Source organism: Zootoca vivipara, chromosome 9 (assembly GCF_965207765.1).
Source record: "Zootoca vivipara chromosome 9, rZooViv2.hap1.1, whole genome shotgun sequence".
NCBI lineage: Eukaryota > Metazoa > Chordata > Lepidosauria > Squamata > Lacertidae > Zootoca > Zootoca vivipara.
This window is the reverse complement of record NC_142592.1, coordinates 53,474,683-53,489,873: the sequence shown is the minus strand read 5'-3', so window position 1 is coordinate 53,489,873 and position 15,191 is coordinate 53,474,683. Positions and strand designations below refer to the sequence as shown.

The 15,191-nt window shown below is 42.7% G+C and overlaps 1 protein-coding gene across 3 annotated transcripts in view; it reads right to left on the bottom strand.

Annotated features, from left to right (window-relative positions):
- DENND5B (DENN domain containing 5B) overlaps window positions 1-15,191 on the bottom strand; it is a 99,670-nt gene that overhangs the window by 25,376 nt on the left and 59,103 nt on the right. For 2 of the 3 annotated variants that reach the window (XM_035126606.3, XM_035126605.3), the window contains 5 exons: window positions 12,271-12,458; window positions 9,555-10,091; window positions 7,686-7,917; window positions 6,061-6,211; window positions 3,334-3,427 (listed from right to left, as the gene is read on the bottom strand). In XM_035126606.3, coding sequence (XP_034982497.1) covers window positions 3,334-3,427; window positions 6,061-6,211; window positions 7,686-7,917; window positions 9,555-10,091; window positions 12,271-12,458 — 1,202 coding nt within the window. Of the gene's footprint in view, window positions 1-1,325; window positions 1,428-3,324; window positions 3,428-6,060; window positions 6,212-7,685; window positions 7,918-9,554; window positions 10,092-12,270; window positions 12,459-15,191 lie in introns of all 3 variants that reach the window. The other variant, XM_035126607.3, reaches the window with a different exon arrangement.

Sequence of the window (15,191 nt, the reverse complement as noted above, 5' to 3'; positions counted from 1 at the left end):
ACCCTCATATTCTTGGGACACATCCTGATCATTGGAGGATGACCACAGTAAGGCGATCCTCTCCACACTTCTACCTTGCACCTATGACATTGGAGCAGGCACCCCCAAACTCGGCCCTCCAGATGTTTTGGGGCTACAATTTGCATCATTCCTGACCACTGGTCCTGTTAGCTAGGGGTGATGGGAGTTGTAGTCCCAAAACATCTGGAGGGCTGAGTTTGGGGATGCCTGCGCTGGAGGCACAAAGAAGAGGAGCAGGGTGGCTTTGAAAAAGCTCTTGATGATCCTTCACGCCTCTTCCTTTGCACCCCTGATGGCAGAGATGCAAAGGAGAAACGCAGCGGGGGAGGATCAGAATGCTCACAAACCTGAGCAAGGTTCTGCAACAACCATTTAAAGCACCATATTTTCCGGCGTATAAGGCGACTGGACATATAAGACGACCCCCAACTTTTCCAGTTAAAATACAGAGTTTGGGATATACTCGCCGTATAAGACAACCCCTCTTCCTACGATAGTCCGTGGGCTGGACATGCCCGCGCTGCCCATATTCAAAATGTCCGCAGCACCAGAAATTGCTTCTGCGCATGTCTGGAAGCCGAAAATCGCATCTGGACATGCACAGAAGCAATTTCTGGCGCCACGCTGCCCGTTTCCAAAATGTTCGCAGTGCCAGAAATTGCTTCTGCAGCTGCATATAAGACGACTCGGCGTATAAGACGACCCCCAACTTTTGAGAAGATTTTCCTGGGTTAAAAAGTAGTCTTGTACACAGGAAAATACAGTAGTCCCCCCCCCCAATAAAGTAAGTGACTGTGCAAGGATCAAACAGCAACTGCTTTGGAAAATAATGGTGGAGAGACCTTAGCAACAAGCTAGAGAAAAGGGTGAGGATTAGGACAAGGAAAGGTGGTAGTCATCTTTTAAAGTGTGGTTCCAGTCAGATAAGTAGCAGAAAAAGACCACCTATATGGCCTTGGCCTTTGCAAGCCACCTTGACAATATTAATATGAGAATCAGGATGTTAGATGTAACAAACAGAACTAGCTCTGCATCTGCCGGGACCTGACTGGCCGCGCATCTCAAATTTTTTGCCTGCCCAACAAACTGTTCTGGAAAATGAGAGGCTGAACTTGAACATCTTTCTTAGGCCTCCTGTTGTAAAACCAACACGAGGCAGGACCCTGTAGCAGTGCGAGAAGCATCTGCCTGATCAGAACCACACTTTACGGACTGCTATAGAGGGGTGCATAGAATTCTACCCAAAAAAGCAGCGGTTAGCGTGAGAAGGAAAGCAGCTCTGGGCAAAATTAAATAAAACATACCAGAGAACATTCAGAGAATGATTTTTTAGGTAGTCGTGCAGGAGGAGGTGGGCCCTGATCCCACTCCCAGAATGCCAGTGAGTTCTGATGGATCAAGAACTCCTCCAATGGCTAAGAGGAAGGTGGAAGTAACGAATGGCAGAAGCAGCAGATGGAGAAAAAGGAGGCGGCAGAACATGCATGCGTAAGAGTCAAAGCAAAAACAGAAAGAAAGAATAAATACAGTACAGGGATGAAGAAATTAAAAAGCATGGAAGCAATTCATATAAAACGTCACAAGGAAACGCTTCTGAGCCGTCACATTCGATAGCATCAACACTCACAAATAACACATTCCTTTTGTTTCAGCAGAATAAGCTTTCACATTTGGGTATGTATAAAATGCAGGGCCTCTCGCCCTCCCTAAAACTGCACTCACTGTACTGGATGCAGAATTCAGCAATGTCACAAGGACCAAATGGCATTAAGAATAAAAAGGTAAATAAAAAGAAAGAAGCACAGTGACTTTGATCCTCGCAAAAACCCTGTGTTGTTCTTGCTTGTTTCAAATGGGCAAAAAAAGATAAAGACGTATGGTGTTTTAACAAGCCAGACAGGAATCCCTAACCTTCAGGTGCAGTTATAAATCTAGCACGCTCCCATTTAAAAGGCTAAGCAGCATGCCACTCGCACACAAGTTGCTGGGATGAAACCAAAGCAAAACGTGCTTGTTTTGCTCAAGCGCTTAATCTCCAGGAAAGACTTATTTGTAAGTCAACTGCTAAGTATAGGGCAGAAAAGAACTGCAATCTGGGGCTCTGAGGGCAGAGCCACTCATTGCAGACAACCTTGGCCTGCTACATCTCATCCACAGCTTGCAGGAAGATTTCTCCTACACTGTCATGTCACCAGGCTGTGTGTTTCCGCACCACCATCAGCCAATGAGGCAGAACATGGTTGGGGAAAACACGCACACAGCTGCAATATCACAATTAGTACACATAATGAGAGTATGCAGTTTGACACTTTTGATGGTGCCCCCACTTTGCCCATAACTCACTTCCACCCCGATATAGAGTTCTACATGTTTATAACTCCGCACAGGAAGGAAGTCCCCTTTTCATGTCAATCATTCCTCCTGCCTACAGACTTGGATGTGGAATCAGAAGCTCATCATGCACAGCTGAAAAGGAGAGACTGCCTTGGATGCCCAAGGACAACTTACCCAAGGACTGTTATGGATGAGAAGAAGACTTCCATGCGCTTATGGGGCTCTGCAAACTAGAGGCAGCTTGAGGAGCCTTATATGCACATCGGGCCCTCAGTAGAACTAGAAGCCATAATTAAGTTGATGGAAGCTTAGCTTAGCATTCATTTAAATGCATAATTCAGGAGTTGCTTTGATGTTCAGCACACTGGACAAGCGGATCAGCGGGGGTCTGTAATCCTTTCTGAAAACTGAGCCTTTTGTTAAATTGAATGGATTTAGCGATCTTATGGGATAAGGGAGGACATTAAAGCAAGTTCCTCCTGGGAATTAAATCCCTATCATCTCCCATTCCCAGAAGCATTCCTCCTTCTTCCCTGAAGCCATACAGATGAATTTTAGAAGAGCAAGTGAGTGCAACTATAGGAAGAGGCTAACAATAATCTCAAAATACAACCGAGAGCAATGATTTCTGACGAGAGAACAGACCCTTGGGGAAGCAAGAAAAGAAGCCAGTCTACATGTTAGGCTTGCGGGGACTGTGTGCGGGGAGAGGACAATTCTTTCTAGACAAGAGATGGTTGGAAGATGGTATCTCAGCTTTTGAATTGAACCTCCGCTAAGGAGGCCCTATAATCCTTTTTTTTTTCAGGAACCTGGACCCTGTTAACTGCTCCTGTCCCAGATTTTTTTCCTTTGGTGTGGGGAGACATATATGCTTTATGCGAAGGTCTTGCTCTTAAGTTTTGACAAAGCCATTGCAGCCAAACCCTAAATGGATAACAGGTATTGGGTGTCTCTGCTATTAACCACAGCACTTACCTCTCGTAAGTCATTGTCCAAACCAATGTGCTCTGAATGTTGCCGGAGGCGATCTTTCCTGCGCTGTGCTGTAGCGCTTCGGCTCACCCACCGACTGAGGTTATTCGAAAGAAAGAAAGAAAGGTAGGAAAAGGTGTAAGAAACAATTACATGCCAGCTCCGGAAGGTGAAAAGGTTAGCACAGGGTTACATCCAATGTTAGTACTAGCTCAAGAGCAGACTCATTGAATGTAATGGACATGATTAACTTAGACCCATTTTTTTTTTAAATATTCCAATACAAGCCTCATGACTCCAAAAGGGCCCATTACAAACAAGACAGATGGTGACAGAGATAAAATGAAGAGAAGAGAGGATGCCATGGAGACATTCCAAGTTATTCTTCACTGGCTAGGTCAGAGGTTGCCAGTGTGGCATCTGCAAATGATAGTGTGCCTAATCAGAGTCTCCTATGATGCCCATGGAAAGTCTCACTAAATATCCTCTCAAAAATCCACAGCACATGGGAGACATCTTTGGTCTTCCTGCTCAGTTTCTCTTTGCACTGATTCAGCCTCTCCTACCCTGAACACGCCCACTTGTTCACGCCCACATTTCGCTGGATGCCAGCATTGGACGCCCACTCTCTCATTTGTTTCTGAACAATTAAATGAATTCCAACTGGAAGAGACTTCCTCAGGCCAACTAGGTGGGAAAGGGTTAGTCCAGGCATCCCCAAACTGCGGCCCTCCAGATGTTTTGGCCTACAACTCCCATGATCCCTAGCTAGCTAACAGGACCAGTGGTTGGGGAAGATGGGAATTGTAGTCCAAAACATCTGGGTTAGTCACAGCTGCAGGAGAATACCTAAGCTCACAGACCCACCGGGCCACACTGGCTCTCAGCTCTTCTAAGAGCCTTCTTAGAGAATGTCTACATTTAAACACATTTACAAAAGCCAAAGTCAGTTGAGACCATAAGCGTTACAAATACATCTATAACATTGTTATAGATGCCTGGTAAGGAGAAACAAGTTTTCTCCAAGGGCAGCAAGTCAATACCACCAAATCTTCATACTGGAATGTGCCCCTTACGGGTTTCCTTAGAAGAAGAAAAAGAGGGCAGGAACTTCTCCCTGCATTACCTCCCTCTTCCCCACGCTTTCCTACACTGGAAGGAACACACGCCAAACATCACACTCTTCATTAAATCCAAGTCCAAGGCAGGATACAATATAATAAACAAAAGGCATAAAACATAATGGGTGGAATTCAATTAGGTTTGTCTCAGAGCAGACCACTGAAATTAATGAACATGACTAAGTTAGGCCCATTAGCTTCAATGGGTCTACTCAACATAAAACCTAGTTGATTACCACCCAATAAAACCATGCTATATCAAAATACTAATATAACCTGAATACAACAAATCAGTCAGGGCATCTTCAGTAATAATTCAGCAAAAGGCTAGGGCAAACAAGCACATTTTTAATTGGTGCTGAGGCCCAACAGGATCAGTGCCCATTAAACCTGCAAGGGAAGGGTGCTCCACAATTGGGGTGCCAGTATCAAAATCATCCTCTCTCATGTACAGTGTAGAGGACACCGCTAAAGGCAAAAATCCAGGGTTTCTTACTCCATCTGCAAAAAATGTTCAGAGATGTAAACGGCTCTTGTGCTCATTTTGCTGGTTGCTCTACCAAACCAATACATGTAACACATTATGCTCCTTTGTAAGTAATTACAAAGAATTACAGGATAATCAGTGGAGATTAGTGTATTAGAGAGCTTATTTAACTACTTTGATTTCACAGCATACGCGTTCCGATTCCCTCCAAGTTAACCTGCAGTTTAAAATCAATCTAAGGAAACCCAATGAAGAGGTCTGCTCCTGCTCGATTATAACTCCTTTTGTTACCAGAAAAAGAGAAGCTGGAGACTCTGATCGGAACTCGAAAAATCAACATTTTGTAACAGGTTAAACACTGAAAGTTTCAGCTCCAAAGACAAAGCTTGTAACTGGCAAGAACGAAATACAATGTCCAGGGGATAACAGGAAGCATCAGTGCAGATGATAAAGTACTGCAATAATATAGCCTTGTAAATAAGCCCATAGCAAAGAGCATGTAAATTATTTTTTTTTTTACTAGAGTGCTAAGATGCTATCAAAGCTTGTGTTTTCACAGAGGAAGAGAAGCCCCATAGCTGAACTTCGTCCCTCCTCTGCTAGCCTACTTGGTTAAAAGGCGGTTTTTACAGCTAGCCTGCATTTCCATTCAGGCTGAGGCTGGAGGAGTTTCTCCTCCACTGCAGCCAGTCTACTCACTCACCCACATAGAACTTAGCTACATGAAATCTATGGTCACCTATAGCTACCAAGTGAGTTTAACACTAGGCTTCTGCAATATATCCTCAACGTGATTTGGCACAGGCTGCAGTACCTGAAGCTACTGGGTACTCTTCAGGGGAAAGCCTCATAGAAGATACACTACGCAGTGATGGCCAAACTTGGCCCTCCAGCTGTTTTGGGACTACAACTCCCATCATCCCTAGTTAACAGGACCAGTGGTCAGGGATGATGGGAATTGTAGTCCCAAAACAGCTGGAGGGCCAAGTTTGGCCATCACTGCGCTACAGTAATGCTGCCAAGGGGAAGGGACAAGCTCATATCTAGGTATCGGCCTAGAGACTACACTGAACATACTATTCCCATGCATTCCAAGGGGTTATTACAGTTGCAAAAGCTTACTTGTTGTTGGTAGGCCCAGCTGCCAGCACGTCTGACTGAAGCTTAGGGAAGAAGCCTTGTTCATATTTGCCTTGGCCTATCTTCATATCAAGCAAATGAGGATGGATTGCAGTGTGATCAATCTTCGTCAGCCGCTGTTCAATGGCTTGAGCTGAAAATAGTAATTAACACACAAACAATTTCTTTTTTTAGTTAACTGAAACCAAGGAACTTTTCTTCCACAGGCAGGATCTATCTTTGGAGCCAGCACACCTGAGGTAAGTTGTGGTCAGTCTATACAGGTGAGGCAAGAACAGAGGCCATCAGTAGACAGGACCATGGTTACTATTAAGGACTCCTAGAAAAATGTTCACCGCAAGCATATCGCTTGAGTCGCCATTGCTAAATGGGGATGAGGGAAGTTGCTTTTCAAACACGGGCTGAAATATCAGTATGTCCATATTCAAAACCAACTCTGTTCCTTGGTGAACAACTGGAGCAAAACACGGGTGAAGGAACACAAGATTCCATGCCTGTGTGTTAGTCAAGCAAACATTGTGTGTTGGATTCAGATCCGTGAAATTAATAGATCAGAAGGAAACTTGATAATACTATCAACTTGATGCCTTTCAAGACAAAGCGCATGAGGTTCTGGTGCCAGCATATCGACCGAAACTAGCCTCCGAAGAAAAAGCAGACCTGAAAATTTAAAATGGTTTCGAACACAAATTAAACTTTTTTGTTTGGTTGTTTAAATTCCAATGTTTCATTTCTAAAGATAAAAGAAAATGGAAAAACAACAGTTTGACATATATCATATCTAGCCAGCTGCAAGAAATACCTTTAGTGACACTAGCATAGCTTTCACAGGTAAAAAGGAATTGCACAGCTAAACCCCTCAATGGGGACTTTTACATTCTAAATCAGGGGTCCCCCGAACTAAGGCCCGGGGGCCGGATGCAGCCCAATCGCCTTCTCAATCCGGCCCACGGATGGTCCAGGAATCAGCATGTTTTTACATGAGTAGAATGTGTCCTTTTATTTAAAATGCTTCTCTGGGTTATTTGTGGGGCATAGGAATTCATTAAAAAAAAATCAAAATATAGTCTGGCCCCCAACAAGGTCTGAGGGACAGTGGACCGGCCCCCTGCTGAAAAAGTTTGCTGACCCGTGTTCTAAATGGATCCAGTCAACATTTTTTATTTCAGAATGTTTTAGGGGGTGGGCTGGCAAGTGAAGATTTTTAATTCTGATTCTCCTGCTGGTTTCCATGAACTCTCAGATTGTACTAACCCAATTTAATGCTTTGTTTTTCTTGAGGTGTTTTGCATTGCTCCTTTTTGTTTTACTGCACTGTAAGGTGGTGAAGGGGAGTCAAAGGAGGGATATAAATTAAAGCAAATGAATATCATAAAATAAATCAAATAGGGTAAAATACAACTTCTGAGTAGCTAGTATCTTTCTCTCTCTCTCTCAACTTGTACACTGTATTCTTTTAATATTCAATTGGGAGCCGCCCAGAGTGGCTGGGGAGACTCAGTGAGATGGGCGGGGTATAAATAATAAATTATTATTATTATTATTATTATTATTATTATTATTATTATTATTATTATTATACTGACAACTGATAGACCTGTACATACCTGCTTCTTTCAACGTGTTGCACTTCTGATATGTAGACGTTCTTAGTGAAGGAACCCGGACATTATACAGCCTTATCTTCTCTATTCGGGAATCAAACACTCGCAAAAATGGGTCTTTTTCTTCCCAATGGGACATAATTTTATTGTCGATGAATGTTGCAAACATTTGAGTTTCAATGAAGTGCGAGAGGAATGGGAGGTAAGGCTCAGGTTGGTCAGAGAGAAATGAAGCCTAGAGTTGAGGGAACCCAAAAGAAAAAGTTACACCTTGCAGTATCCTTGTTTTCCATTTCAGTAATTGTCCAATTCTGTCCCAAGCATACTTTCACAGGGAGCCTGCATAGACCAATAGCAAAACAGTGACCTAGTTGGCACGTCACACTAAACCAAATTGAAAAGAAACTATGGTTTAATGCCAATGAGCTCAGGCAGTTCTGTAGCACTCCTCCCTTGCTCAAGCTGCACTACGAATGAAACAGCCTACAGCCTGGCTAACAACGTCAACTTTCCTCCCGTAAAGCTGCAAGAAGTCATCAAGATCTGCTCTCGTCTTAATATTCATGATGGTTTGGAGGAAACAGTTCATAAGCCCAAGTTCAGACCATGGTCTGTTCGTCTGCAGTGCAGCAGCCTGAACAGAAGAGGGAGGAGCATAATGGGAACTTGTTCACATTTAAACTATGGTTTAATGTAACACAACGAACAAGGACAGTGACAGAGATAAGAAAATAAAAAAAACATTATTGCACCAGGATCTCCAACCCAAAATGTCTCACCAGTGTAGAGTACCTATGTGCTACTTTTCACTCTTAATACACAGATTGGTTACCATAGTTGGCTGAGGGGCACTTTTTTCAGGGCAGATACACAGGGCCAAATATCTCACCCAAGAAAATGATAGCTTTGACTATCACAGAGACTACTCCATATATATATATATATATATATATATATATATATATATATATATATACACACACACACACACACACACACACACACACACACACACACACAAAGGAAGTACGCCTTTGCCATTACTGGCAATAAATAAATCCCACAAGATTCCGATAAATTTTCCACACCAAATCTACGGTTCAAAAAGGAGAAAAATCCATGTCAGCATCATTTTGGATCAATTTGAGCATCAGCTGCCTCCTCAAGTAAGTACTCATCTTCTTACTCAACATGCAACTGAAGCATTTTCTAGTAAAAAAAATAAACCAGCCACCTAACAAGGCCTAGACCAGGCATCCCCAAACTTTGGCCCTCCAGATGTTTTGGACTACAATTCCCATCATCCCTGACCACTGATCCTGTTAGCTAGGGATCATGGGAGTTGTAGGCCAAAACATCTGGAGGGCCGCAGTTTGGGGATGCCTGGCCTAGACAAAACCAGACTGCATCTAAATCATGGGTGAGGGGACCTGCTTTACCACAGCTCCCATCACCCCTGACAACTGGCCATTTGGGAGTGGGTGGGAATCTGGATGTTAACAGAGCCCAACAACATCTGGAAAGCCATAGGTTCCCCACCCCTGACCTAAATAACAGCCATCCCCATTTTCACTTGCTAAGCAATTTCGGGTGCCAAAATTCAAAAAGAGCTTTTGCTCTTTGAATGGGAAGAGAATCTAAATATATAATAGAACTATTGGCATGAAGCTGCCTTAACGCCAAACCGTTTGGCTGATCTAACTTCAGTATTCTCTAACTCAAAAAGTACTTTGGGATCCTTTAAACTGGAGATGGGGGACTGAACTTGCGATGCTGCAAACGAGATCATGTGCTCTACCACTGAGCTCCGAGCCTTCAAAAGGCAAGGCAACCGATTTGATTGTTACAAGGAAAATATTTGGCTGCTTTTACTTTGTCAAAATTCTGCATCTGTTCCCTGTTGGTCAGCCACGATTCCCTGTCTTGCGCCGCTTGAATGACGAAAGCATCATAGTCAGAAAACATCTGCGTGAAGCGGTTGGCGAAGACCTCTCGTAGCTGAACGTTCAGTTTGTAGTCCCTCAGCTCCCCGTCTTCACACTGGAGCTTAACATTCCTTTCCTTCTCTTCCAGAGGAATGTTGATGCTCATTTTATCCACTGTCACCCCTGTTCTCTTTGCCAAAGCGTGGAGGCGGGCAATAGTCTCATTGCCCTTGAGCAATTCATACATGTTGATGGTGTTGCTGGGTACGTTCCCATTTTTTTTGTCATTGGCCAAGTCATTGAGAACTAGGTTCTTAAACTTGGTGGCACTCTCACTACAATGAAGGGTGCCCTCAAGGGGAATTCCAAACTGAAGCAGAACTTCGGAGATTTCCTGGATGAAATCCGGCTTGTTGGGAAACTGAGGAAGTTCCTCTGGTAACTCAATAAAGTGGTTATCGATATCCACGAAGCAGAGGTTAGCCTGGAGGAGGGGGGAAAGTCAAATATTATTATTAAATGTATTAGTTGCCTAATACAGAAATAGTCTTCGGGGGGTGTGCGAAATAGTCTCTTGGAGACAAAGTGTTTGAAATATACTAATCATCAACACACTAAAAAATGCAACTTCAAGTATCACATCAACGTCAACATAATACACAGGTAATGATAACCCATCAGCACACATAAAATATTCAGAAGTCACTTTGAAAAGACAAGGATGTCTTTTACAGGGAAATCCTTGGGAAGACTTACAAAACAAAACAAAACAAAACAAAAACTTTCCAACTGATTGGGGTATGATAGAGGCAAAATATCCATGCCAGAGGCAGCTTAATCCAAATATTCTCTCCCACTAAAGTACTAATATAGAAAATCCAAGAATGAGCCATTGGCTCCCCTCTAGTGGTGCCCAAATGTTTGTCGCCTGTCCAACAGTGAGGCTGGCTTCAAAAATGTACACAATGATTTCACCACATACATGGGGATCTTTTATTTGTAAATATAAAGTAAGCCAACTTTTACATAAACCAGTAAACCCTCGAAATAAAGAGTGGTGCCTTGGAAGAGATTACTATTCCCCACCCCACCCCACAACTCAAGCTTGAGTCTGAAATTCATTGCTCATGAATTTGCTGTGCTGAATCCAGTGTGTTTCCCCCCAAGGGAGCGGACGCCTCAGATGTACCAACCATGACAAAGTAGCATAACAGGAGACCTAGATATTCACAAGGGCAATGACAACTCATTCTAGTCAGTCTTTGAACTGATATTTAATTGGTACCAGCACTTGGTTGTTTTCGCTAGGGTGCGTTGAAGAAGTCCACTTGCAATGCGCTTCTCACAGGAAGGAAAAGGCAGTAATCTGAACTAAACCCCCAAATTACATTAATTAGCTCCCTCATATGCTTAGAGATATATTTTAAAAACAGGACATGAAGCAGGGAAGGACTGCAAGGTTCAGAAGTTCAACTGGCATCTACGGTGTTATCTTTTCGGTGTCAGCTTAATTACTTTCCCAAGCATTAGGTGCTGAGATTTTATAAAACTACATTCTAGTTTATTTGAGCGTTAGCTTTATCTGTTCTTTTTACATATTGCATAGTGAGGATGAGGACCTGCATTTATTATTTGATACATTTGTAGTTGACCCTTGAGTCAATAATAACAAGGGTGAGATAAAATGCTGAAATAAATTGAGTGTAGGAGGAGGATCTACAAGATAAGCTCAACTCCATGTTGCACATTCCCATACACCAGGGAGGTGAGCTCGTCTTTTATGCAAGGCAGACTGAAACTGTTACTGGCACCTGATTTTTAGTCTTTTCTTTCTACTCCTACATCTACTGAAAAATAGAGAAGGGGAGGAGCTGAGGGGCTGCATTTAATGGAGGCATTTTGAAACAGCGCTTTCTACAAGATGGTAAAACCATTTGGTCTTCTGGCACACGAATACTAGTGAACAAAGGTTCATTTCAGTGTTCCTTTCGTTGTTCAGGCTAAGCTCCACACTCTTGGGGCTAAAAATAAAACGTTTGTGCGCTTGAGATAAAATTCTAACAAGTGGCATGAATATATATTTGAACCACCTTGTTAGAAACAGGAAAAGATGCAGGGAAACAGCTGTCAACAGTAATAAACTTAATTAAATGACTGGTGATGGCCAGCAGCACTAATAAATGGGACACACACGGGGGGGGGGGGAGAAAGGCAATTCAATGCTACTGGGGCTTGGCTGGGTAGATGGAGCTACTTCCATACAACAAATGGTACAAAACCAGTCAGGGAATATGCTTCTTCATAGCCCAATAGCCAGAAAGACCATTAAAAAAAAACCCATTTCTGAAGTGCCAGGACAAGTAAACAAATGACAGTGTAAAAATGTTTTTGTGCCACAGCTGCACCTAAGGAGATCTCGTTCTTGGACTGAGTAAAAAGAGAAACAGTTATTTAGATTGCATTCCTAAAGCTTTACAGTACTCTGATGTTCCTATCCCGAGAGGATCCATGCCCCATGGGTTCACCACAAATGCACAGAAAAAGCAGGAATACCCATGTGAAATTATATTCTGTTTTAACAACAGAACAAGGCATCCTTAACTCAGGTTGCCAAAATTCAGCACTGCACACAGCACTAAGGTTCAGCATCGTGCAATAGTCACCTCTTGGGGAAGCTCCAGTTTGGAACGGTCTGTTCCCTCCTTCGACTGCAGGCCCATCAAGTAAGGTACAGGAGCATCGAGGAAATGCAGGAGAGAGGCTGGGAGGATGGGAACGTAGACATGTTGCCACTGAAATGGGAACAGCAGCGTGGTGATCCCTTCTGCAACCGTCATTAGACGCTGGTAATCTAAACAGGGAAAACCAACACAGAATTACTATGCCGCTCCTCTTAAAAACCCATCAACACTTCAGCATTAAACAGATGGCAAGTGCAGAGCAATTCTTAAACCCACAGAGCACGTTTTGCAGCTATTCGTCAGCTTGATTTAAGTGTGGGGCATGAGCCCGCTGCTTGTTTAAAATGGATTGAAATATTAACTCCAGAACTATTACACAAAGAAGGCTATGAAATTTTAATAGACACATCCAGCTATGATACAAAATTTAAAAAGTGAATTTAAGATGAACACCAGGAGAACAGCAAAGCGGAATTATGTACATTGCTCTGCTGAATTGCCAGAGGAACAGCAATATGCAGATGGGACAAGAAAGGAACGAACAGCAAGGGGGACCAACTGCTGTCATGCCCGTTTTTGCTCACAATTGTTCATTAGGCTGAATTTTCAGCTCCCATGTTAACAGGCTCCAGGAAGCAAGGCAGCCTGCAAATCCACCTTGATGGAAAATCAGAACTAACTACACAAATGTGAAAGGCACCCTAGGACTTATTTTTAAAGCAAGATTTCAAGCCAGTACTCTCAAACTCACCAGTACCCTGTCAGCATTTTATTCCTGTGTATTCTATTAAGTTTCTAGCCAGAAAGGATGTTTGTACAATAACTGATATAAAGTGTTCTTCTTTTGATGCTGCCTGATACTGTTCCGACAATTCCAACCTGATCTCCGACTACTTCTTCCATATTAGAAAGTGCAAATGATTCTGAATGGGAGGGGGCTCTAAGTGAAGGTTTAACATGAATGTAAAATATATCCCAACTGAAAATGGTCAAGTGGCTCACCAGTGTTAACAGTGATTAAATTTCTCTTCTTGAGTCGGAACAGTTGTATTCATTATTAACTCTAGTTGGTTAATTAAAAATGGATTCCCACAGTTTAAACTCCTTCACATCTATTGTGTGTGTGTGTGTGCGCGCGCGCGCGCACACACACACAGTCAGATTAACAAGGACAAGTCTTATGCCTTTTCCCACAACAGAACAAGTTCTCTGACTTACCAGCACATAGTCCAAAGGGGTCAAAAGAAATACTGAAATGTTTACTAAGAACACTCCACCGGGGTGCCATATGGAAGGAAATGCACCCTCTTCTCAAGTATTCCATTCCCAAACTTTACACAGCTTTAAACATGGCTTTAGAAGAGGGAGGCTACCAGTGTAAACTAAATTTAGAATGGCCTCTGGAAGTATTAGCTTGGAAAGCACAGGTCAAATCCATTCTAAATGCATGCATGCCATGTCTACACTTTTATACTGCCTCCCATTAGCTGAGTAGCTTCCTATTTATTACCTCTCTGCTGGAGGAGCGTTAATGAGCAAAATAAAAACCACTGCCTCTCAAGTATATTATCTCTTTTTATGCCTTATCTACATCAGAGTATATTGCCAGGCTTTCAGCACAGAAAAACAGTTTGATCAGTATTCACCCAGGAATTTAAAATTGCTAGGGGGCGGCACTGGCAGTCCAAACTCCCTCTTTATCTCTGGTACAATGAAGCCACCTTAAGAGGGCAGAAGCTTAGGAAAATGTACTTTTTGAAAGGGAACAGCAAATAAACAATTTAATGATTTGTTGAAAATAAATCCAGCTATACATGTTATAAAACAACCAAATAATATAAATACAGTAACACATAATAAAATTCAACATCAGAACAAATACAGCCGCCTAAAAATAGCCAAGCAGCCTGAACAACTAATCAGCTAAACATTAATCAAGAGACAAGGTGGTGTGGTGGTTAAGAGTGCTGGACCAGGACCTGGGAGACCAGGGTTCAAATAGCCACTCAGCCCCGAAGCTCACTGGGTGACTTTGGGCCAAGCACTGTCTCTCAGCCTGATCTACCTCACAGGGTGGTTGTGATGTCTGCATATGCCATCTTGAGCTCCCTGGAGGAAAGGCAGGAACTAAATGTATTAATACATTCCAAAACTTCAAAAGCCTCAGAAAATTAAAAAAGAACTAGCCAGGCACCAGAAGGATGACAATACTGGCCTTCCAAAGACAGGGTGGCACCACGGAGAAGGCTCTGTCCTACAAAACCACAGTGTGGGTTTTCCCCAGTGGCGGAATGTGAAAATGTGGCTCCACCCAGGATCTCAAGACACTGGCAGGCTGGAATAGGGTGATCTCAACCCTCTGAGACGCATGAGCATAATGCAACCATGATCTCAAAATTTTCTCCATGGCAAGTAGATGGACAGCAATTTTCTCTCTTTCTCTTCAAAGCACACACAGAGAGTTAAAATGTATTTAAAAACACTCTTGTGCCATTTGCAAGCATCTGTAGAAATCCATGACTGCCACAGATTGCCACTGTACTCCAGCTGACTAAGGTCTGGGGCTCACAAGAAGCCATGAGGCACACTCTTCCGGACTACATCCTAAATATGTATCACCAATTTCATGAAACGAAAACGTTCCAGTGTGTGAGATGGAAAAAGTTTTGGAGAGTTTCTTTAATTTTCTTAAAATGTATATATTACCTTTTTTTAAAAGAAAAAAAAGAACCTGTTTCAGATGTTTCTGTTTTTAAATGTTATTTTAAAACATTGTTATTTTGTTGTTATTTTTATTTAATTCTATCGTCTTAACTTTCTGGTGGTTGCAGTTCCGAGCTCCTTTGGGAAGAAGAATAGGCTACACATTTAATACACAAATAAATTAGGGGGTAGCCAATGCA